This window comes from Dermacentor andersoni, chromosome 7, assembly GCF_023375885.2.
Source record: "Dermacentor andersoni chromosome 7, qqDerAnde1_hic_scaffold, whole genome shotgun sequence".
Classification (NCBI taxonomy): domain Eukaryota; kingdom Metazoa; phylum Arthropoda; class Arachnida; order Ixodida; family Ixodidae; genus Dermacentor; species Dermacentor andersoni.
This window is the reverse complement of record NC_092820.1, coordinates 160632004-160656937: the sequence shown is the minus strand read 5'-3', so window position 1 is coordinate 160656937 and position 24934 is coordinate 160632004. Positions and strand designations below refer to the sequence as shown.

Sequence of the window (24934 nt, the reverse complement as noted above, 5' to 3'; positions counted from 1 at the left end):
CCTGCTTGATTAAATCAGGTATGCTATACATGTTTTCCATCCTAGCATTTTTGTATACATCTCCTTAATCTCTCCCTCTCTCTCAATACTTTATCTACCCTTTATCGCTACCTATGCTGGTACATGATCCGGTCGTATGAACCCCTCCCTTGCTTTCACCAGTACTCCAAACGTCTACTGTTTATCTAGACTGCTGACCGACTGATGTCTTCCGTATACTTTAAATCCGAGCGCTTCTGGAAGATGCACGTTGTGTACTGGTCTCGATGGGTGGAATCCCTTGGCATTCAATTAGGACGTGCTCAGTGGTCTCCGGATTTGGAATGGGTCAGCCAGCGCCACCCACGCCTTTGACAGCGGATGTGCAAGTGCCGCTGTTACAGCTCGCAGTAGGTGACGCATCACCCGGACTCAGCCTATCCCGAGCCGGCCGTAGTGGCTGCCAGCTACTTTTCACATAACCTAAACTAACCTAACATAACTAGCGTGATATTCTAGAACTATGTGAAAAAAAAATGTATCATGCCGAGTGCGATACGGAAATTGACGTCATATCCGTCACACTTTACATGGTTTCCTGGCACACCACTAGGGCCTGTCGCCTGTCGTCTGCTATACTGTTCAATATAGTTACGCGAAGTACGAGTCAGTAAGACGAGCAACTATTTACAGGTTATATGAACGCTCCTCATGCCTGTGGTTGCTTTGACGCAACCACTTTGATTACGCTATGGCTCGTTTTTTTTTAAAAATCAAATTGAGGTGAAGTGAGATTACGCAGCAGTCCTTTAAACGGGGCGTCGTGTTGTCGCAGGGCCACATCTACGCCATGGGCGGTTTCGACGGCCGTGCTCGCCTTAAGACGGTGGAGCGGTACGACGTAAAGAAAAATCGGTGGTCCATGGTGGCCGACATGAACGAGGTCCGCAGCGACGCCAGCGCCGCTTCGGCCTGCGGACGCATCTACATGTGAGGTCGCTTTTGGGATTAAGAAAAAAAAAAAAGAACTGGCTTTCGAGTCGCTCGTGCAAAGTAATGGCTTGCGTTTTGGATGTATTCACTGAAATCGAGGCAATGTGGACTTCTGCTCCGTCTCAGGCAGGGTGGGTTTCTTTGCGATGTGTTTTCACAACGATGATGGTTGAGTTAGTTAACCTTGAAAACGGGGAGATCACACGTACCACGACGTCCCATCATACCATTGATTAAAACACGTTGGCGGGCGAGTTGGTTAGAATCCATGGTAGACTGTATAAGCGCGGCTAAACGAGGACGTAGAAAGAAACAGATACACAGACACAGCGCTTCACACAGCGCTGTGTTTGTGCATCTGTTTCTACATCCTCGTTCAGTCGCGCTTATGGATACCATTGATGTTTTATGCAAGTTTTATTTTGTTCCACTCTGTGGTTAGTGCACTACTTTTTATTCACCGTTACTCTGCTCGAACGTAGCATAAAAATTAGTCCGTGCCCACAGGATAATGTAATCATGTGGTTATTATGTTCACCGCTCCAATCATTTTTGCATATATGTGTAATTGTCCCCGAAGTATTCTTTTTTCTTGCCTGCTGCTCGCAGGTCAGCTTCTTCTGTAAGCCCCTTGTAATGTAATCGCGTTCCTAAATGAGACGTTTCTTAGCTGAAAAACAAATCGCGCTTCAATAATCGGAGTGTCCGAGACCTGCAGTGCGCGTGATGTTTCCCGCATGCGGCTCCCAATCTCTGAGGCCGTTCATTAACGCCGCATGGTGAATCCTACACAATGAGAAGCTGTCCCAGAGAAACACGCCTTCGTGCCAGTGCATATGCGTAGTCGTCGAGGGCAGCAGATGTTCACTAAATTTCAGTTGAGGAATCGCCGCGGAGCCTCAGTGTAGTACCGCGTCATCCTAGGGACAGCATGAGACAGCCAAGGAACGGCGCCGCCATCGACTTTGCTAGAGTTCTATTGATTTCTACGGGGGTGCACCGAATGTCAAGCACAGGTGTAAGGGAAGGGCTAATGGTGCCCGGGCTTGCATTTGCCGATTCCATGCTGTGTGTTGCGGTCGACATTGGATGTTATACCCTTGTCAAGCGGGCTAGTTAAGGGCACTTACGTAGAGTGCACTTCGGGACCTTGAGTGACACTTTAGGCTACGTGGTGCTAAACGGGAAAACAGAGTGTACTCGTACTAAAAAAAATGGCGACAGACTAAAACCATGTTTTTTTGAAGATGTAGATTAAAATAAAGAATAAAAACTTCTAAAAAGCGATTGCATCAGTTTTATTATAAGTAAAAAACAACCGTAATCTATATTTACTCAACAAAAAACGAAAGTATTTTATCCTAAGAGTGTTGCAAGTCAAAGCCGACCAAGACGAATGCCTAGCCAATCCAGAACAAGATGGTGGCGCGCGACGAGGCGGCATTTCATCCTGCTAGAACAGAATGCCAGCGAGTTATGCTCTGATTATTTTGCTAAGAGCTGTTCAGTAGCTACAATTAACTTCTGTCTCCTTTTTGTATGCATTACATTTTGTAGCGTTGAAACCGCTGGCGGCAAGGGTATGTACTCGACCAGCAAAGTGCGTTCCGTGAACGCACTCCGACCGGAGTGCACTCTTCTGCGAGTACGCTCAGCTTGCGACGTTTAGATTTGGGAAAGTGCACTTAAAACCGAGTGCACTCTCCGTAAGTGCCCTTAACCTGCCCGCTTGATAGGGGTGGTAATCATCGGTCTTTTTGAAGAGTACTAGTGGGTCCGCGTGGGAAATATGCAAATTAAACAGTACGCGGGGACATGGGCTGGGCGTCCTTCGAAGCTCGCAAAATGTGCATCGAAGAACGTCTGAGCAGTACAAATGAGAATATATGAGCGGCTAGGTATCTTAAATACCTGTACATGAAAAAATAAGATGTGGAAGCTACAACGAATAGGCGTTACGCTAGCGTCGTGACCTTTGGCACTGAAAAATGTGGTTAACATAGTCAGGTCTACAGAAAGTGCACAGTGAATTGGCACAATACAACGGAAGTCGGCTATGGAGTTGTATCGAACCGCAAGGAATCAAATCAGAAAGAAAAAAGTTTATGAAGGCGGTGCCCTGGCTGTTCGAATTAAAGAGGAAGAAGAAGAAGTTTATTTTTACCACATAAGTACACTGATATATACAAAGCGGTAGGGATGGCAGGATAAAAGCTGCATAACGGCAGCTTGACTAGTCCCACCTCCCCATGAACAACAGGCAGCAACATGGCAAGATATTCGAGGTACATTCTTGTGGCAAGGTCAATATATACATATTCACAGACACATATATATACACACATTTATACATATATATATATATACATACACACATGCATATACGCATACATGTATGCATGAAAACCAGAAATGACAACTTAGAAATAGCAAAGAAATACTTTCCAACCGACAAACCAAAAAGTTAATTATTCACAGAAATTTTTGCAGTAATGTGCTCTTGGATATATGGCGTATGTTTACATCATTTAGACTATATTTGTTAAGTGTAGAGGGAAGACAGTAGGAGAGTGCTTGAAGGCCATAGTTAGTCCGAGGGCGTGGGACTTCCCAGTGTTCCGTATATCGATTTAGGCGAAAAGGAGGATTCCGCTGCAAGTTCGCGATGTTTATGATATGATTAATCATGTCACGTTTAAAGGAACACATAAGTTGATACTCATAAAGGCGGTCTACACGTAAAATCTTGAACTTCCGGAATATGTCACGCGTATGTCCATTGTAAGGTGAGTCTGAAATAGCACGTAAGGCATTCTTCTGAACTGAAACTAAATTACCTAATGATTTCTTAGTACTATTTGACCAGACCAGGTTACAATAGCGCAGGTGAGAAGCAAATAGTGCGTTATAAACCATAAGTTTCTGTGGTATTGGTAGTAGGCTCTGGCATCTGCGCAACATACCTAACGCTTTACTAAGTTTATTTCGTAAGTAATCGGTGTGGTGGTTCCATAGCATCAATTCATGGAAGATAACACCCAATGTTTTTGCTCTAGCGGAAAGTTCTATTTTTGTGTCATTGAGTGTGAGGCATTGGGTGAGATCACAAGGCGTCGACTTCGCTCTAAAGAGGACCGCTTTTGTCTTGGAGCAGTTTAACAGGAGCGAATTTTTTACAGACCAGTTATATATTTTGTGAAGTATTTCATTTGCAAAATTGATGAGTTGATCCTCCTTAGTTCCTGAGAAGAATAAACTAGTATCATCTGCGTAAATAATATAGGTAATCGAAACATCAATATTAACAATGTCATTTATGTAAATGATAAATAGAAGTGGTCCCAATATGCTACCTTGAGGCACGCCTTGCTTAATAAGTTTAAACGAAGATAATTTTCTATGTATTGATACGCATTGCTTTCTATTGGTTATGTAACTTCTAATTAAATCTAAAACTATTCCGCGTGTACCATAGCAGTTCAATTTTTCTAATAGTGTTCCATGGTTAATTCTGTCAAAAGCTTTTGAGAAATCTAGGAATACTCCCAATGTTAGTTTCCTCGCCTCTATATTTTTCAAAATTAGTTCCTTTTGTTTAAGAAGAGCAGTTTCAGTCGAGCAGCCTGACCTGAAGCCATATTGACATGGTGTTAAAACAGAATACTTGTTTAAAAAGGCAGTCATCCTAAGGAGAATAATTTTTTCTGAACCTTTTGAAAACAGTGGAAGAATTGAGATTGGTCTATAGTTACTTAAGTTTTCCCTTTCTCCGCCTTTGTAAACCACAGCTACCCTTGCGATTTTCATCTGTTGAGGAAAAATGCCAGAGGTTAGGGAGATGTTGTAAATGTGAGTGAGGCAAGGGGTGAGCAGGTCAATAACAAAAAGAATTGGTTGTATTTTAATCCGTGCACATCCTCACTTTTAGATCGCCTAAAATTTTTGAACACATTTAAAACCTCAGTGTCATCAGTCTCATCAATATACAAAGAATGTGTAAGGGGACTGGGCAAATACATCAAGGCATCTTGATCATAAGTGCTTTCAACTAGAGAGGCAAAATAATCATTAAATTTATTGGCGAGTGCTTCATATTTAAGAACCTCATTACCAACCTTGAGCTCTTTAATAGTACTGGCGGGTCGCCTTGATGATATAACAGAATTCAGCTTATTCCAAGTCTGTTTTGCATCAACGATACCATCGAACATGGAGTAGTAATAGTCGCATTTAGCTTGTTTTTGCAGCTTAGTCAGGTTATTTCGATATTTCTTAAACTGCTTCAAATCATCTGGGTCACGGCTATTCAAAAACGCATGGTACAGCCTATTCTTTTCATTTATCATTTTGATTAGCTTAGAGGAGATCCATGGCTTGCGAGCGTGTTTGGGTTTTTTTACGTGCCTGTAAGGAAAGTGTTTTTGGTATACTGTGCACACGATCTTAATGAAGTGGTCATAGGCGCTATCAGGTGATGAAGAGGAGAGTATGTAATCCCAGCTCAGCGAGCTTATTTCGTCACGAAAGCAAGAAAGAGATTGTGAATTAATGTCTTGGAAATAAATGTCTGATTTCACCGGGTGCCTCTGTTTAATTTCAACCGTAGTAATTAGGCAAATTGGCAAATGATCACTGATAGCGATACTTATCGGACCATGGTGTAGTAGGTTAGCAGAATTTGTTATAAATAGATCTATCAAGGTGGCTGTAGCAGCTGTAATGCGAGTTGGGGTAGTTATAACATTTGAAAGGCCATGCGAAAGAAGTAGATTTGACAGGTCAGTTTGTTTGCTAGTCTTTGTGAGCATGTCAATGTTGAGGTCACCTCTGAGTACTAATGTATAATTATTTTCATTAACAAACCAAAAGAATTCATCTAAATATTGAAGAAACTTGTTTATGTTGCCCTGAGGAGGTCTATACACAACAGTAAATAGAGAGCTTTCGAATTTTAAACACAGAATTTCAATGTCTTCACAGCATCGAGACCATTCATCAATATACTGATAGCCAATACTTGTTTCCACATATATGCATACACCGCCGCCTCTAGTTTCTCTATTTATATAGGCCACATTATACCCATCAATATGCACAATATCGGTGTCATTGCGGTACCAAGTTTCAGTCAACATAATGACAGAAAATTTAAATTTAAATTCATCTAGAAAATTCCACAATTCGTCTTCTTTAGAACGGGCTGACTGTATGTTCATATGCAGGAAACTCAGAGTCGATAGGCGCTGATGCGCAACAATCGTGCTTAATTCAGAGGGACTAGTACATTTCAGAGCCATTTTAAAACTTAATTCTCAGGAAAAAAAAAAAGACAGCCATTGCAGTGTAGAAACAGTGCCGTTGGCATAGACGAATAAGGCGCTATATATGCAAGACCAACTGCCGAAGAGAATATTAAGGGGAATTTAATTTTTATGTGGGTGACGCCCTCAACCGCAACACTGTAGCAAGCAAGAACAAATGAGTGCAACAGTGATGTACTATAGACTCTAAGGTGTACAATATTGGTCAAAAGGTTAACGTTCATAAAAATAACTGTTTCCGACAGTAGTTTAGAGCTCACATACATAAGGACCCTATCAGGCGCATTTGCTAGGTACGAAACCACATAGATTCGGAAAATGTGCGTGGGTGTCTGAAGAATCGCTCCGTTAACTGTTTTCAAAAATATCGAGAAAAGCAAGAAGAACCATAGGTTCCTACTGCATGGCACGTGCAAATGCCGCAGATTCCACTGAACGTAGCTATTAAAATGAGAGGCGTATAAATTAACACACATAGCCAGATGAAATACACATAGGGCGAGCACAACTACCAACGTTTTTATTAGGCCTTCGAAATTCGCCTATATTGCTGCAGACGACACCTTGAAGACCTGCGCAAAACTGCAACAGAACAGATGGAAAACGGGAATGAAACAGATAAATGGTTTTCCGCGTTCATGTCACAGGTTCCACCAAGGCGCTTTCTAAGTGGTACTTGATGCATATGCAGTCGATTCTAGTTAACTTTACCTGGGTTAATTCGACTTTTCGCTTAATTCGAACGCACTGAAAAGACCCGGCAAGATAATATACATTCTTATGGAAGGAATACTCGCTTAGTTCGAACGCGATAGCCTGTCTTTTCGGTTGATTCGTCCCCCACAGGTGTCCCCTCACGCGCTTAGTGGTTAATAAAACATTAAAACATTCAGAACACAAAAAATTCACCAGACGGCGCTGTTCTTTTGTCTCTGCTGAGCATTTTATCAGCGCCGACGACATTGTCGAGGTTTGTGGACCACACACGGACGACGGCACTGACAGGAGCGCGAAAGGCCAAAGCTGAGACAGCGTTTAAATATGTCAGTGCTTTTTGACGCATCCTGGTTGATTCGCGCTTCAAGGGGAACAAGGAAAGGACTACAGACTACATCAAGCAATATAAAGGAAACAATGTTGAGTCGGTTAATTTTCGCAGCCGTTTTTTAACTTGATAGTTCGGATAACTCGACCAAATATTGCGTTCTCGCAAGGGTCAAAATAACGACAGTCGACGGTATCTTCGTTGTTTCTTTCTTTCTTTCTTTCTTTCTTTCTTTCTTTCTTTCTTTCTTTCTTTCTTTCTTTCTTTCTTTCTTTATTCTTTCTTTCTTTAGAGATATGTGCATCAGGGACAGTAGTGGCAGGGCATGGACAGTAGGTGCATGAAGTATATCGACAGGAAGCACTCGTCCTTTGTATACTTCATCTGCGTATGCGCATTGACTTGCTCCCTTCTAATATTTATGTTCCACCCCCTAGCCCAACAAGAACTACTACCGTTGAACACGTTCTGGTAAAGGGTTATAGTATCCATGCAGCGCTCAAAGTGGAAGTAATTAGCTTTCCGGAAGGTTTAAATTTCGATATCAGTCAGGGCAACGTAAAAGAGCCTTTCGTGGAGATAGAGTGGCGCAACAACAGGGAGAAAACGCATTGAAATTGAAGCAAACTTTTGAATCAAGCAATCCGTCTTCATTTCATTCATTTCTCTTTATTTCTTTTCTGTATTCTAAACATGACTCGCGAACCATGGTTCACTCGCCACATTCCGTAGTATGGGTAGTTTGCTATTGCGTTCGAACTAAACGAGATTTATATTATCTTGCCGGGTCTTTTCAGTGCGTTCGAATAAAGCGAAATTTGAATTAACCGAGTCCAATATTAACTGGAGTCGACTGTATATGCATAAAGTACCACTTAGAAGGCGCCTTGGTGGGACTTGAGACGTGAACGCAGAAAACCATTTGTCTGTTTCATTTCCATTTTTCGTCTGTTCCATTGCAGTTCTGCGCAGGTTTTCGTGGCGTCGTCTGTAGTAATAAAGGCGAAGTTCGAAGGCCTGATAAAGAAGTTCTTCGTATTCACGCAGTACAAGGGTCAATAGAGAATTTTAGTGCGTCCGGTATTCCGGCAAGCGCGGGTGGTTTGCCGGATGAGCAGAGGCGTAAACGGGAGCGGCCAGATTGCTGGCGCCAGCTGGTGGTGCAAAGCTGAACCACACAAACACAGAGCCAATTACTATGTTCTGCATAGCTGCTGGTGTAAATTTTTGACAGCGCCATAATCGTGTTCAAAATTACGCCGCTGCCGTAAATTTGCACCAGCAGCGAAGCAGAATATAGTAGGTTAATGGAATTTTAGCTCTGTGTTTGTGTGGTTAAGCTCTACGCCACCAGGCGGCTGCACCGCTCCGGCCGTTCATGTTTACGCCCCCGCCCATCCGGCAATCCGCCCAAACCACTCCCGTTTGCCGGAATAGCGGACAAGCTAAAAGTCCCTAATAATGATCCTAGGATGAGAACGCTATCCCCACAGTGCACTTAATATGATGGCGAAGATGAATGATTACGACATTACCCCTCTCGCACAGCGCGGGCGGATTCACGGGTCAAGTGACTCTGGGCACCGTGGAGTGTTATGACCCGTCGACTGACGCCTGGACTCTGGTGCTGACTATGCCGTCGATTTGCCGTGGCCTCAAGGCGGTCGCCCACAAGAATATGATCTACCTCATCGGCGGCTACGGCTTCCATGGATATATGTCCTCCAGTACGCCTTTATTCGCTAGTTAGCACTCTAGCCACTGTCGGAAGGTTGCAACAATGTTAGTTATTATTTGTGCTATAGGCAATACGCGCAATCCTATACCGTGCTCCCGTCAAATTGTGACTCATATTTTACTTGGAATACTTCAAAGGCCCAAACGAAAAAGGGCTTTACACAACGGTTGGGCTATTACGGCAGAGTTGATTGTTATACAGCTGTCCGATCGTTGCATTGAAGTTGATGGTACTGTAGAAGTAGAGCGGTCAGGAGGAAGGCCATAATCCAATGTTGGGCAGTCTAGACAAAAAAAAAGAAAGGAAAGAAAGGAAAACGAAGAAAAGTGCGCAGTGGCGCAAGCAGATGGCGTGTACGTATAGCTTTTCCGCGTTTTACGCGATCTGAATGACGATGGGGTTGCTTAATGGCTAGAGCACGAGGTGCAGGATGCGCAATAAAACTTGAAGAACAGGCACAAACGATAGAGCTGTGCAACGGTGTGATGAAAAGCTTGCAAGGTTAGTAGGAGACTTAAGTTAAAATCTGTAGAAACCATGCTTCACGATTTAGCAAGGATTTCATAGCATTTTAATAAAGTTGCATTGATGAAGCATCCAAAACGGCGCATGCGTCTTTACGTTTCGGTCTGATCAATCTCTGGTAGGTGAGTAGTCTGACGGTAAGCGCTGCTAGATAAAGGTTTCTACGCAGACAAACAAGAACGCGGCTAGCTTCGCTAGTGACGAGCATGAAGTGAAGAGACCATGTTAAATCTGACGACAAATTAACAGCTGGATGCTTGTATGCACTTACATATGAAATTCAGGTGTTGTTAATGAGATCTTTTAGCGCTGAGTGGAATTTCCGGCAACGAAAGGAAAGCAGCAATGCGTTGCATGTGTTCAAGGGCATCAGTCATTTGTTACACCAGGTTTCAATTTAATGAAGGCCAGATTGAAGCGAGTGAACATCAGATGCGTTGTTAATTGGACGATAAATGACGCAGTCGTCTGCGAGGAGTATCATTTTAATAGAAATGCTACCCGGGAAATCATTCATGTTAATTAAATATAGCAGTGAACCAAGTACTGTACCCTGAGGCACGCCTGAAATAACAGGGCGCGAGGGATAAGATTGATTTGCGCAAACGAATCGCTGGTGGTTAGTTAACAAATCACGAATCCACTGAAAAACAATATGATCGAGGTTATAAGCACGTTTTTTTTTTTTTTTTTTTTTAGAAAGAGGCGTCTATGGAGGAAATTTGTTAAATGCTTTCGGGAAATCTAGAAAAAGAACGCCAACCAGTGCATTTACGCCAACGCCAGAGCTAGCGTCGTTAACAAGCAGCGCAAGTTGAGTATTGCAGGAAACACTTTTCTCTAAGCCACGTTGAAATTCATTGAAAAAAATTCAGAGATGTTAAAAATTTAACTACGTGCGAATAGATAGTATGTTGCATTACTTTTGTGCGTATTCCTGTCAGGGATATAGGGCGATAATATTTTGAGCGAAGATGCGGGCACCTTTGTTTGGGACCGGAATGACTTTGCCCACCTTCCAGTCTGTGGGACCAGTCCAAGTGAAAGAAATTGCTGAAACACATGCCGACAGGATCACACTTGTCACACTTTTGGTATTCTTCAATATTTTAGCGCTGATGCCATCTATAGCAGTGGATGATGTCAGCTTTACTGAATCTATGACCTTGACAACATCATTGGTGTTATTTGCATTATTTGAGGAGAGCTACCGTTAATTAGGGGACATTTGTTCTTATTTAGGGCGTATATTTCCCACTAATCATGTGAAAAATAAGCATCGTGTTTACAGGGTCGGCTTGAATGACGTGCGGCTGGTGCGGGAGACAAGCACTGTGCGCACACACGTTCGTACGCCCTTCGGGACGATCCACCGCGTGGCGAAAAAAGAATAAGCACTACGCAACGAATTGCCCGCAACTCTGATCAGATTAATCCAACTAGGAAAAGTGAAACGCGTCTGAGCCCGCCGAGTCGCTATAGATGCTCTCACGAATACCTTCGAAGTGTATTTGTGCTGTGACAGGCAGCAGAGCGCACGCAATTTGTCCATGAAGACCTTCTGCCTCTTCCTCGTAATCGCCGCCACTTCTTGGGCTTAAATGTGATGCACCAATAAGGACGACGGCTAATGGCCGTCACGATTAGGTGGATGGCCTTTGATATGTGTAGGGTGTACTAGATTGGGGGGAGTGGGTCCAGCGGACGTCACGGCAAGCGCAGAGGGTTATGCAAAAAACAAAAAAGAATGGAGGACGCTTAAGCTTCGCTTTTAAGAGTGGATCACGATATCATTAAAAGATCCCTGACTGCTTCTCACGCTTCCCGGCAACTGCAGCTTATGTAACCGTAATGTTTACCGGGAAACGCTGTCGGCGAAAGCTATGTACGAAGGCGAGCTTTCTGGTAGAAATGCGACCTCTCGCATGGGCAGTGGATGCGCGGAGAGCGCGCCATCTGGAGGTGTTGCAAGGAGCCGGGCGCGCCGCTCTGTGAATGGCAGAAAGGCTGGAAAATGGGTTTGTGTTTTAGTTTCCGCGCAACAGAACTATATTTTCTCGTATATTCAAACTCTAAGAAAAGTTTACACCCTTTGAATCATATCTTGTCACACAACAATCGACGACATCTGTCTAGTCCACATTTCCTTTCTTTAACGCTGCGAACCCTGTACTTTCCAGTAACGAACGGCATGCACGTTATCAGCATGACATAGCATTGCCGACAGGAAAGTAGCGGGCACGGCGTTTTCAAGAAAGGAAGAGCAATCAAGGCACATGACGATTATTGTTGTGTGGCAGATATACACCCCAAAGGGTGTAAACTTTTTTTAGAGTGAATTTACAATCCGACGCTATCATGTCTGTCTATAGTGTGTGGGTAGGTCATACTTTACGATTTTTCTGACGCATTTTACTTTGAGTAATTCAATTAGTTCAGTAATGTTTCTGCGCTATGCAGAGGGCCTGCGTAGTTGGGCATGCGTTGCTGGGAATTACTTTTAGCGAAAAGACGGTTGGCGCTGGACGCGGGGCGCCGATGCCAAATTTTCTGTGACACGGGCCTCTTAACGCTCTCGCGTTAAAGTGTTGAAATTGCGGTGGCGCTGCCGTCACCATATCCTCAAGCTCCGACCATTTCGGCTACGCCAACTGAATCCCGTGAGCTCGCGCGTCAAGTTGCTGTCATCTGCTCAACGCGTCGTCGTTCTTGCTTCGCTTGCGATGTTTCCGTCACTCCTTCTCCATTTTCAATACGACACGTCTGTGTGGAATGCAACCACTGTTTCCGCCAGTGAGAAACAAAACTGGACACAGCAAAGAGAAACGCCTGTCCAAGCTCCATGCAGCTGCGACAGAGTCTCCGACGAGACGCGCGTCCGGCTGGTGCGCGGAGCCGCCCATTCTGGTGAATGCGACTTTGGCGCCACCAACATTTCAATAAAAGACGCTTGATCGTGGAGCCCGCGCCCACTCCCCCTACCTAGCAAACTCTAATACATGTTACGAGTTGCGTGCTGTTGGGTTGATGCAAAGACACACTAAAGAGTACTTTTATTCGCGAGTAATATCAGTTGCATCATTCTTATTTCTTTAGTTTTGTTGCAATGTATTGTAATCCCGCCCTGCTTTGGGTGCCAAAAGGCGACTGGCGGTATTATGTAAATCAAAAAGTATATATATAAAAATATTAATTTGTTACATTTTGTTCATTTGGCCGGAAATGGCTTATCAGTTCCTGCTCTCACGGTATACGCGTGTCGGCTTGATTACTATGACATGATTAAATCTTCGTTCATGTCTTCCTCTTATCGAAAACTAAAGAATTCGGCTCGAGCTCGATTGAGGATACCAGCCTTCGCGCATAGTTCCTGCAGGCGTGTCGCACCTTCTGACTCGTTCTTCCGACTTTTGCTTCTCTGTTTTTCCAGTGACGTTGCTGGACATCAGGAGAGCTCGAGTCTCCGACCTCCCCGCCATGCCGCGACCGAAGATGAACTTTGGCGCCGTCGTTCTCGAAGGCCAAATCTACGCTATAGGGGGACATGATGGTAAGATAAGCGTACGCGTCGGTTGACACTACTTGCGGTGCTGCCAGACCATTCTCACTTATTATTATTATTATTATTATTATTATTATTATTATTATTATTATTATTATTATTATTATTATTATTATTATTATTATTATTATTATTATTATTATTTGCAACTACTTGAACGGAACAGTCCAGGAATTTCCACGTCCCCACACGCAAGCCCTACATTCCGGAAGTGGGGTTTCACCATACGGCTCGAAAACAGCAGTATGATGTGATTGCGTACTGCCGTGATCACCATGACCTGCAACTTTGTTTTGATACATTCCTTTGTCCTTTTTCGTATTTTTACCCACATCCTTTTCTGTAGTAAACTTTATTTAGAGTTTAATTAAGATAACTACATCAGCAGCGAGCAAGAGTAAATGAAGAAAAAACTTACGCTATGGAGGCTGGACAAATTTAGTCGACTGGTACTTTTTTTTTCGCAATACAGCAATGCTGATTCGCGTCGAGAAATGTCCGGGCGTGCATACCTTTTCTTTGCTCGACGGCTGGCTTTCCTGCAATAGGATCGTTTGTGCAGAGAAGCCACCGTTTGTGTGGCTAGACATTGGCATGACAACGAGAACCGTCGTCATGCATGCAAGAAACGAGCAAAGTCGCACGTGCCGGAGCCGAACGCGATTACTCTCACTTGCGTGTCGGCCGATAACTGCGCCTCACTTCCGACTCATTTACTGTGACCGTATTTATGTGTATCAAAAGAAAAACAAAAGAACAAGAAAGAAAACGAGAACGAAACACGAGTAGGGAGGAGACATACACGACTTACAACTGAATTACAGCCGCCTTTTTCTCAGTTTTGCTGAAGTTAACTTGCTGTGGCAATTACTGTTCCTCTATTTTCCATACGTCGCCACCTTTGTGCTGAACTGCTGCAATTCGTCTGCATGCGCACCAACCGAACAACTGTCTGCGACTGCGACGAGAGGACAATGACAAAATGACAGTGACAATGGCACTTCTCCGACCGGCATCCGAGAGTGCGAAGCGCCGCCTTCGCAACACGTTCCCGAGCTTGAGGTTGCGGTTTTGATCCCGGATGCGGCGACTGAATTTCGAATGGAGGCGAAATGCGAAAACACTCGTGCGCTTAGATTTAAGTGTACGTCAACGAATCCCAGGTGCTTAAGGCTAAGTCAGAGTCGTCCGCTACGGCGTGCCTCTGATTGTGGGCGTGTTTCTCAGCCTGTGGCCTTTTCTGTGTTTTTTGGAGACGCACCTTCCCCTGCGCCACTGACATGTGAGCTATGGCCTGAAACGATAACTGCGCATCCGAAACGATAACTATGTTCGTAATAAGTCCTTTTGGTTGATAGTAAGCGCTCGTCCAATATTGTACGGTGGTGGCTCACGGCGACGGCACAACGTGATCATAAGAATATAGGGGGGTAACCGGCACGCGTGCTTAGCGGCTGTGTTCTTGCGCTGCTAAGCACGAGGTCACGGGATCAAACCTCGGCCACGGCGGCCGCGTTTCGATGGGGGGTGTTAAGAACAGCCAGCTGCAGTGCAAGTTTGCCACCCAGCTGCGACTGTGGAAGCAACATCTCGGGAGCATCGCCGCCAACCTCTAGCCTCGGCGGGCCAACTATTGTTCCCAAACTCCCCAACGCGGACCTGATCTGCTACGGGTGCGCGACTTGCCGCGGGAACGCCGTTTTGCGCTGCTTCCCACGCACCGACCAAGACGCAAGACAACGCGCTACCCGGAATGGCTCCGAGTTCTACGGGGCCCCTCTGACGTCGGCACCGGACCTTCGCACCTGTGTGTATGCGTGTGTGTGTGTAGACCGTCCTGCGGGGAGGCGGCTAGTTTGCGATGACGAAACGAGCGTTCGCATCACCTTGTATCGGGAGAGGACCGAGTGTTTAAAAACCGCTGTTGTGCGGTGTTAGAATCGCACCGCTGGCACGAGTTGTTGGGGTCTCGGTGCTGACGCCCGTTATTGCCAATGGGTCGCAAGCCCCAAGGGTAGCGTTGGCCTGGCGGCCTGAGGCACTGGAAGCATCCGAAGGTCCCGGCAAAGCATGAGAACACTGGTAACAGAACAACTTGTTTATTCTAACATAGCAAAAGAGCGGCCGGTCAGTTCGACCGAAGTGGAGAGACGGGAGAGCACGTAACTCAACAGTACAAATCGGAGCCTCTCTCTCCTGGCGTCCGGGGGCAGCTGCTCTTATACCCTCGGCGTCGCGGTCCAAAAGGGAAGGTCACGGGATGAAGGTCACGGGATGAAGGTCACGGGACGGCGGAGCATGAGCCCACGACGGCGCGCACGGTCGAGCCGAGAGACCTGCTGAACCGAGTGCAGTGACGCATCGCCAACCCGCCCACACGACGGCGCGAACGGTTGAGCCGAGAGACCTCCAGGCTCCTCATTCGGGGAACTCCGCTCCCCGGCTGCCGCGCTTTGACAAGCGAGGGCACACACACACACACGCACACACGAAGACACGTGGCACTGAAACACGCCTGGACACGCTTGGCGGGGAGGCGTTGTGGCGGCTTCGAACGGGCCAAAATGTCCGCCGCTTTGACAAAGCCCCGGCGTCCGTTGCATCCGCGCCGGTATTACCGCGCGTTGTAGGCGAAACGTAACAGACCGCCCCGCCGGGGGAAGGAGATCCCGATGGTCAGGGGACTGCATCCGCTGTCCGGAGGGATGTCGCTCGATGATGCTCATAACCGTAGTCGGGCGTCCTTTGGCGTTTCTTGAGCGCAGCGCACAGAGAAGGCCTCGTTCTCACGTTCAGGTGCACACAGGACACTGCAAAGTGACTTCGGGAGAGTTGACATTTTTGTTCTCGTTTCCGGCAAGCGTTAGAACTACGCCGAAAGTCAACCGCTCAGTCAGCAAGCACGGCACAACCCTCACTAAGCCCTGCCAGGCTCTTTCCCCTTTTATACTGCTGCCTAGTTCCTTACAGTAGTTTAGCAGCACTCAGAACGCGTCCACAAATCGGAAAATTTGCACTAAAAAGCACATCATCACTTTGAAACACTACACAAAAGCAATAGGTTAAAAATCCTGCCTCAGGAAGAAAAACATCAGTAACAAGCAATTTTGAGGCTGATTCCCACGTTAGGGGCTTCGACTTAAGCCATCGGCGTTACCGTTGAGACTCCCCTTTTTGTAACGCACCTCAAAGGAATATTGTTGCAAAGCGAGGCTCCAGCGCAGGAGGCGGCCATTTTTGGGAGAGATGGTCTGCAGCCATTGGAGAGGGCAGTGATCCGTTTCAATGATAAACCTCGAGCCAGCTAGGTAACATGACAATTTCTGAACGGCCCACACGATACACGCACACTCTTTCTCGGTGGCGCTATACGCCTGCTCACGACTCGTCAGCTTACGACTAGCATACAGGACGGGGTGTTCTACTTCTCCATTTTCCCGTTGGCACAGTACAACGCCCATGCCTCGCTCACTAGCATCACACTGAACAACGAACCCTTTTGTGTAGTCGGGCGATCGTAGCACAGGCTGGCTTGTTAGGGCGCTCTTTAGGGCGCTAAAAGCTCTTTCCTTCGTCTCATCCCAGACGACTGTTTGCGGCTCTGTCTTTCTTAGAGCATCCGTCAAGGGAGCCGCGATATCAGAGTACCTGGGGATGTACCTCTGATAGTAGCCGGCGACACCTAAGAACGACCGAATATCGGTCTTCGTGCGCGGTTGCGGGAAGTCTCGCACAGCGGCCACCTTTATTTCAGAGGGGCGGCGACGACCCCGACCAATCACGTGTCCGAGGTAGACAACCTCGGCCTGTGCTAACTGGCACTTGGGAGCCTTGACTGTCAAGCCCGCATCGCGCAGGCGGGTTAGCACTGCCCGCAAGTGCGCCATATGCTCGGGCCAGGATGCGGAGAATATCGCTACGTCGTCTAGATACGGTAAAGCGAATTCTTGCTGTTCCCGCAACACTTTATCCATGAGGCTTGAAAAGCAGTATGGCGCGTTCTTCAAACCAAAACTCAAAACTTTAGGACGGAATGTCCCCATTGGTGAAATGAACGCCGCATACCTACTAGCCTCTTCTGTAAGTGGAACCTGCCAATAACCCCTGACAAGATCTAGGGTGGAAATAAACTGAGCGCTACTCACTCTCTCAAGGCGCTCCTCGATGTTAGGGATCGGATAAATTTGATCCTTAGTGATGGAATTAAGCCTGCGGTAGTCGACGCAAGGACGAGGTTCCTTGCCCGGTACCTCAACTAAAATCAAAGGGGAGGTATAATCACTCTCACCCGCTTCAATAACACCGAGCTGTAGCATTTTCTTTACCTCAGCCTCCATAATATCGCTCTGGCGGGGTGACACCCGGTACGCCTTGGATCGTACTGGCTCTGGGGAGGTAAGTTCTATGTCATGAGTAAGGACAGAAGTCCTACCAGGCCTCTCAGAGAACAGACCTTGAAACTCTTGTAAGAGCTGGTGTAGTTCGGTTTTCTGCTCAGGCGACAGCGATGCTTTACTTATTAAGTCACTAATGACTTGATCGGTGTCTTTCCTGTTCGTCACTGAGCCTAGTCCCGGAAGCTCGACCGGAAGCTCTTCTAACTTTCCCGCATCGGGAATTTCCTCTCCAGTATCTGGTGCCTTTAACGCTACAGGCTCAATTTTATCCCGTTCGGGCGTGCTCTGAATACCAGCTTGCTGCGCCTCTGACCCTTTCTCATCATTCAACAACGTCGGCCCCGCAACTACCGCCTTTTCAGCGAGCTCCCGAACCTTCGATCTGGTTAAGGCCTGAACGCTAGCCTCACCAAACAAAAGCCCCTTCTCGCGCAGGAGGTGATCGGACCTGTTTGAAAATAAGTACGGGTACTGGGGGGGCAGCATAGATGACACTGCGGCCTCCGTCTCAAGTGCTCCGAAAGGTCCTTCAATAAGCACTTTTGCTACCGGCAGACACACGCTATGAGCTTCCACTGCTTGCTTGATCCATGCGCACTCGCCCGTGAACATATCGGGTTCTACGTAAGAGGGGTGAACTACATCCATTGTAGCTGCGGAATCGCGAAGCACTCGGCACTCTTTCCCGTTCACGAGGAGGTCTCGCATGTAAGGCTCGAGAAGCTTCATGTTCTCGTCAGTGCTGCATATAGACAAAAACACGACTTGTGTTTTTGTTTCTGGACACTGCGCCGAAAAGTGACCCGGCTTCTGGCACGTATAACAAACGCGCGCTTGCCTCGTCTCGAACCGCTTTCTGCGTTCGGCTTCGGTTGCCGCCGTCTCCTTACATTCGGTCGGACTGCTTTCACTCGCATCCGCACTACGTGTATCCCCCTTTGCTCTCATGGGTGTGAACTTTGGCCTCTCAAACTTGGAGCCAAATTCACCCTTTTGACCGTCCTTAGCTCCGCGAGCCCGACGCGTCACAAACTCCTCGGCTAACTCAGCGGCTCTAGCCACCGTACTAACGTCTGGCCTATCCAAGACCCAGTACCGCACGTTCTCAGGTAACCGACTATAAAACTGTTCTAGCCCGAAACACTGCAGAACTTTCTCGTGGTCACCAAACGCTTTCTCTTCTTTGAGCCACTCATGCATGTTTGACATAAGCCTATAGGCAAACTCTGTATATGACTCACTCTTGTCCTTCTCATTTTCCCGAAACTTCCGACGGAACGCCTCCGCTGACAGCCTGTACTTTTTTAGGAGACTCGATTTCACTTTGTCGAAATCCTCTGCCTCCTCTCTCTCCAAGCGAGCGACTACGTCGGCCGCCTCGCCGGGTAGCAAAGTGAGCAAGCGCTGTGGCCACGTTTCCCGAGAGAACCCCTGCTTCTCGCACGTTCGCTCAAAGTTAACCAGGAACAAACCAATGTCCTCTCCAAGCTTAAACGGCCACATCAGGTCAGTCATTTTGAACAATACTCGTTCTCCTGCACCGTGTGCCTGACTTCCATTACGAGCGCGTTCCATCTCTAACTCGAGACGCTTCATTTCCAAAGCGTGTTCACGCTCTTCTTTTTCTTTCTGTTCTATTCGTTCACGCTCATCTTTCTCTTTCTGTTCTTTTCGTTCACGCTCATCTTTCTCTTTCTGTTCTTTAAGTTCACGCTCCTGTCTTTTTGCCGTCTCCCTCTCCTCAATGGTCTCAAGGCATTCCGACAGCTCGTCATCCTCAGCTTCTAACTCAAGAATAGCCCTTAGCAGTTCTGGTTTTCTGAGTTTGTCTGAGACATCCAGACCCAACTCTCTCGCAAGCTCCAGCAATTTCGGTTTGCGCAACGACTTCAAATCCATGGCTGCTCTGAATGCTGCTTTCTCTACTGCCTACTATTGTCTTGCCGCAAACTAACCCGGTAGCAACGACAACCACAATTACCAGCTCTGTTTCTAACACTAACAAAAGCCTGGCAAAACTCAGAAGAAGAAAGTCCCGCACTCACCAAACCTCGCAGCCAAGACTTCAGCGCAGTCGTTCCGCTGCAGGCAACCAGTCGTCACACAGGGCTCGTTGCACTGCTCCCGGATGGTCGTTGTGCTGCTCAGCATACAGTCAACCGCATCTCTTCGCTGCTGGCCTCCGTTGTCGCGATCTCACCGCTGGCAACCAGATGTTAGAATCGCACCGCTGGCACGAGTTGTTGGGGTCTCGGTGCTGACGCCCGTTATTGCCAATGGGTCGCAAGCCCCAAGGGTAGCGTTGGCCTGGCGGCCTGGGGCACTGGAAGCATCCGAAGGTCCCGGCAAAGCATGAGAACACTGGTAACAGAACAACTTGTTTATTCTAACATAGCAAAAGAGCGGCCGGTCAGTTCGACCGAAGTGGAGAGACGGGAGAGCACGTAACTCAACAGTACAAATCGGAGCCTCTCTCTCCTGGCGTCCGGGGGCAGCTGCTCTTATACCCTCGGCGTCGCGGTCCAAAAGGGAAGGTCACGGGATGAAGGTCACGGGATGAAGGTCACGGGACGGCGGAGCATGAGCCCACGACGGCGCGCACGGTCGAGCCGAGAGACCTGCTGAACCGAGTGCAGTGACGCATCGCCAACCCGCCCACACGACGGCGCGAACGGTTGAGCCGAGAGACCTCCATTCGGGGAACTCCGCTCCCCGGCTGCCGCGCTTTGACAAGCGAGGGCACACACACACACACGCACACACGAAGACACGTGGCACTGAAACACGCCTGGACACGCTTGGCGGGGAGGCGTTGTGGCGGCTTCGAACGGGCCAAAATGTCCGCCGCTTTGACAAAGCCCCGGCGTCCGTTGCATCCGCGCCGGTATTACCGCGCGTTGTAGGCGAAACGTAACAGCGGCTGCTCAGGACACTCTCTCTCAAGCAGTCATGTTAGACTGATATAAATACTGTAAGTAAACCCATATTCCCGTTTTCTCGATGAGAAGCAGTCCTTCCCTTCATCAACGTCCTCAGCGTGGATAAGTTGGACGACGACATGGGCCAGCTACCTTCTAATTCATGCCCGACTCCAAGCTTGACAACGGATCACGAGCGATGGGATTGAGCCCCTAATCCTGACAGGGGCGAAATGCAAAGACAACCGTATACTTAAATTTAGGTGGACGTTAAAGATCCCCAGGTGGTCGAAACTAATGCAGAGTCGGCCCATTACAGCGTGCCGCATAATCAGATCGTGGTTTTCGCGTGTGAAACCGCATAATTTCATTTTTTTTTAATTTTAACATAAGGGGTGTGCACTGACATCATCGTGGCCGCCATGTTGTAGTACTGAGATTGGATTGCCCTTTATCTCTACCACGCTTATCTGCAGCAGCACAGGGGAAATAGTGTACAGCGCACAACAACATAGCGCACGGTGACGTCACGTGAGTACTTCCCTATAAGAGGACATATAAGTAGCAGTGGACGGGCGGACACAGCAGACTCCCTTTCGAGCGCTTAGTTGCTGTTGAATTAAACGGAACGCTCCTCTAGTGTTTCAACCGTAGTTCTTGCGTCTAACTTGGTGCCACGCTCGGAATGATTGCGGCATGGAACACGAGAACAGGCCACTTTCTTGGTTTTATTTCCCAAGTGATTGATGGAATTGATTGATTGATTGATGGAATTAATTGATTGATTGATTGATTGATGGAATTAATTGATTGATTGATTGATTGATTGATTGATTGATTGATTGATTGATTGATTGATTGATTGATTGATTGATTGATTGATTGATTGATTTCCTAGGTTTAACTGCGCTGCTCGGATTTCGTGGAGCGCTTTTGATGTTTTGGCGCCCTAGTTAAAAAGTCTCTGCAGCCTTAACAGTTTGCAGCGTTTTCCGACAAGCCGTGTATTCTCAACAACCCCCTCACTTTCCGCGTCACATTAAGCATAACAAAAATTTCCATATATTAATCTTTAGGAGTATCGTGTGCGAGAAGTTATCATTTTTGCTTCTTACGATATCTTTTACGTCGCTCTTCTCTATCTATGAACAGGAGTCACGACCGTACGGACGGTGGAGCGATACGACATCGAAGCCGGAAAGTGGGACTCGGCTCACGAGATTGACGTGAGCTGCAGCGCGACCGCCGCTTTCGTCGTTCGCGACGTGGGCAACGCTGGTAGGTGTCATCGGCATCGTGAGCACGATCATCATCCCAATTATGTCCAGTTTGCCATTGGCAGTAATGATTAGGAGCGTGAAGCGATAATTGCAAAAATTACCGGCTCACGTTACTATGTGTCACCTTTTCGTCACCTCTGTGTGATGAAAGCGCTCCGGAAAAAAGAAATGCTGATCCAACGAACATATCGGAATTTATATGTGAAGCGAACCTTTTGTAAAGTTTTTTTGTTTAAATCCTATAAAACTGCAGCGCGTTTTGCGGCGTAGCGATTACTGCCTTGCCGGCAAGACGCCGAGACCCCGACCACGTGACCCAAGCTAGTGATCGTGGATTACACGTTTACTGGGACAGGCCGAATACACAAATGTATGTCGGTGTTGATTAGTTCCCCACCCCACACCCACCCCCAATGCGTGAGGCTAAGATTAGAACTTATTTCTGTTCTGATCATAACTAACCGCGATGGGCGAAAAAAAAATGGCTGTGGCTTAGCTAAGGTTAAGCCCAGGATGCGAAGCATACTAGCCTTTATTTTAGTTGTTGAACCACTCTTTAGCCTGGTGAACTGCTGTTGCTTGGCTATATTTGGTTCGGCTAGACGAAGAAACAACTCATGCGTTACTCTGCTTCGCCTTCAAGAGTGGAACGCGAAAGCGTTCCCGTCGACCCGCCAAGGGGTGTAAGACAATGGGCTACGGCGCAGCGACTACGCGCCCCGCATTGGACGCGGTGAGCGGCGAGCAACGCAGCGTTCGGCGCGGCAACGAAATGTGCGCCTGAGCAAGCGACGCACGCCGGAGCCTTAGAAACAGCTAGTTTCTAAGGCAACACCGCATTCACTAGAGGCGCTTTTGTACCGCTTTGAAGCATCGTACTCGTGGCTCAGTGGTAGCGTCTTCGTCTCAAACTCCGGAGACCCTGGTTCGATTCCCACCCAGCCCATCTTGCAAGAGTTGAGCCCGGCATGCAGCTGTTGTGACGTCAGTGCCCTAGCGGGAGTTAGGCCACAGTACCATCTGTGCGACCGCAGGCGAGCGCACGAGCTGAGCCTCCGCTTTTGCAGCTGTTATGACGTCATATGGTAGCTACGCGGCCGCGCGCGGCGCAGCAAGGAAGAGCGTGGTTGTGCGGCTAGTATGCTTCGCATAGAAAGTCTCGGTTGCCGGAAAGGATGAAATACAGCTTTGAGGTATAACAACCAATAACGTTCGAAGTTTCGCGTGCGCTTCAGACGCTGTGAAAACGGGCCGCCGATTCAGGACCCCATAAGATACTGCTAATCCTGCTGCGTGGTTCTGAAGAATTGTTTAAGATTTGGCTAAATTTTTTTTTTTCAGCATGCCGGGTGTTTGAGCAATCGATGCGGTTCTTTTTTCGCCTTTATAAATCATGATTTGATGGAGCGGTACGATTCGCTGAGTCTCTCCGCGGAAAAACATCGTTCGTGTCTCAGTGCCGCCGAATCGAGTTGCGCACAAGGACGCCAGAGACGAACTACTTAGTGTAGCGATTCGTTGGAGCTCATCAGCAACGTGACGGTCGCTAGCGCACTGAATCTGTGGCGAGCCGTTGCCGTTGTCCAAAGTCAAGTTGACAAACCGTTTTGCTGAGCTTTTTGTCGCGTCTCGAAAGGACCGTCTGTCTATCCATCTGTCTGTCTGCCTGGTCTGGTCACGCATTGTCTCCTCTTGCCTTGTCTCGTAGTGTCTTCTCTTGTCTTGTCTTTTTCATAACGATTCTTTCTTCCTTTCTTTTCTCATTTCTCTATCTAGAGTCGTGGATATGAGCCAGCCACGTCGCTTTCACCTGCGGAATAGATCTACAGCGATCGATCCCGTCTCCCCAATCAAATTAAAAATGTTCCCGCTTGGCTTCGAAACGTTTATATATCTCTCGTTTCTGTCTTCATTTCTCTGTCTTGCGTCATGTATGGGAACTCGGTCTATGTCACCCATTAGTTCTCTGGCATGATGGCATGAAACACCGCAATATATGCTTATGATCTGCATGCTCTTGTCTCTCCTGCAACGCGGTCGATGTCACTCAGTGACCCGGACGCAAACGCCACTAAGAGGAAATGTCAATTGTTTACTTTAATAATCGAAAATATCACGAAGCAGGATGGAGAGGTTCTGGGTTTTCCTAAATCCCGAGCGCGCTATAAGGCTACGCATTTGTTTTTTATAGGGGTGGCAAGGTGTCCTTGCAGGGAGGCAGCGGGGAACTAAATCAGAGGTGAGCGCGGCGTCCAATGGGCTTGCATCTATATCTAGACGGAACCGCAAGGTTCTCATCTGGCTTTAACTCGCAGGTCGCATGTGAATAACCCAGGGAATCCACAAATACTCGAGCACGAACACAAAGCTTTGATTAGTACATGCCTGCGTTCTTTTTCGCAATGACTCTGTAGTGACCTTGGCAGCTTTATTTCTCATTTTCACCTGACTGACTTTAGCTTGCGAAAGAAAGGTGATGAATTGACAACATTATGCAATGATGTGCATGTGAAGTCTTATGTGTTAGCGTTCGGCAGAGAACGACGTTGCGAACAAGTGCTTAGTATTGAAGAATATAGAGACATTTCCCAGTTCCGAAGTAACTAACGTAGAGGTGGTATATCTAATACTTGCCTAGTGAAATTATTGATCACATTCTGAACTTATTGTTCAATGTATTTGTGTCGTGAATGTTGACGTTGAAGCGCTGTGTGTTATTACGTTGTTTAGTGCGTGCGATTCTGGATCGCTAATACGGGGCACATGTATTTCTAACTATACTTAAAAATTTGACAACCACGTATCTCCGAATCAGCAGAAAACTGTTCTCTTTACTTCGGATCGGCGTCATATATGCGAATGGCGAGGTGCTCTCGTCGTCTGGTGAGGGGCCATATAAAAGCTACTAAACACAAGAATAATAATAAAATAGACAACATCCAGCCCTTCACTATGGTCAGGATGGCTTCGTTAGTATGTACTACTGAACTACAACTAATGTGCCAAAGCGAAACGCGGTTGCATTTGGCCTTAGAAGACCCTAAAGAAAAAGGTAGGTGAATATCTCGTGGCGAAAAGTAAAAGACTACTGGAGTAGTGGCGCAAACGCAGGACACAGGAAGAATGAACGAACGTTATTTCTTCGAAGTTAGGTGGTTAATTAGCATCAACCACTG

At 47.1% G+C, this 24934-nt stretch overlaps 1 protein-coding gene across 1 annotated transcript; it reads left to right on the top strand.

Moving 5' to 3' along the window:
* Positions 1–556: 556 nt before the first annotated feature.
* On the top strand, positions 557–23647 carry LOC129385308 (uncharacterized). The gene is made up of 5 exons (XM_055071887.2): positions 557–969; positions 8887–9065; positions 13032–13151; positions 21631–21756; positions 23535–23647. The coding sequence occupies exons 1-5, from the start codon at positions 830–832 to the stop codon at positions 23546–23548; spliced, it is 579 nt and encodes a 192-aa protein (XP_054927862.1). The 5' UTR covers positions 557–829; the 3' UTR covers positions 23549–23647.
* The last annotated feature ends 1287 nt before the right edge of the window (positions 23648–24934 follow it).

Coding starts and splice junctions, on each gene's coding strand:
- LOC129385308 (XM_055071887.2), top strand. CDS start 830: ATGGGCGGTTTCGACGGCCGTGCTCGCCTTAAGACGGTGGAGCGGTAC. Junction 970..8,886: donor GCCTGCGGACGCATCTACAT/GTGAGGTCGCTT, acceptor CCTCTCGCACAG/CGCGGGCGGATTCACGGGTC. Junction 13,152..21,630: donor CGCTATAGGGGGACATGATG/GTAAGATAAGCG, acceptor ATCTATGAACAG/GAGTCACGACCGTACGGACG.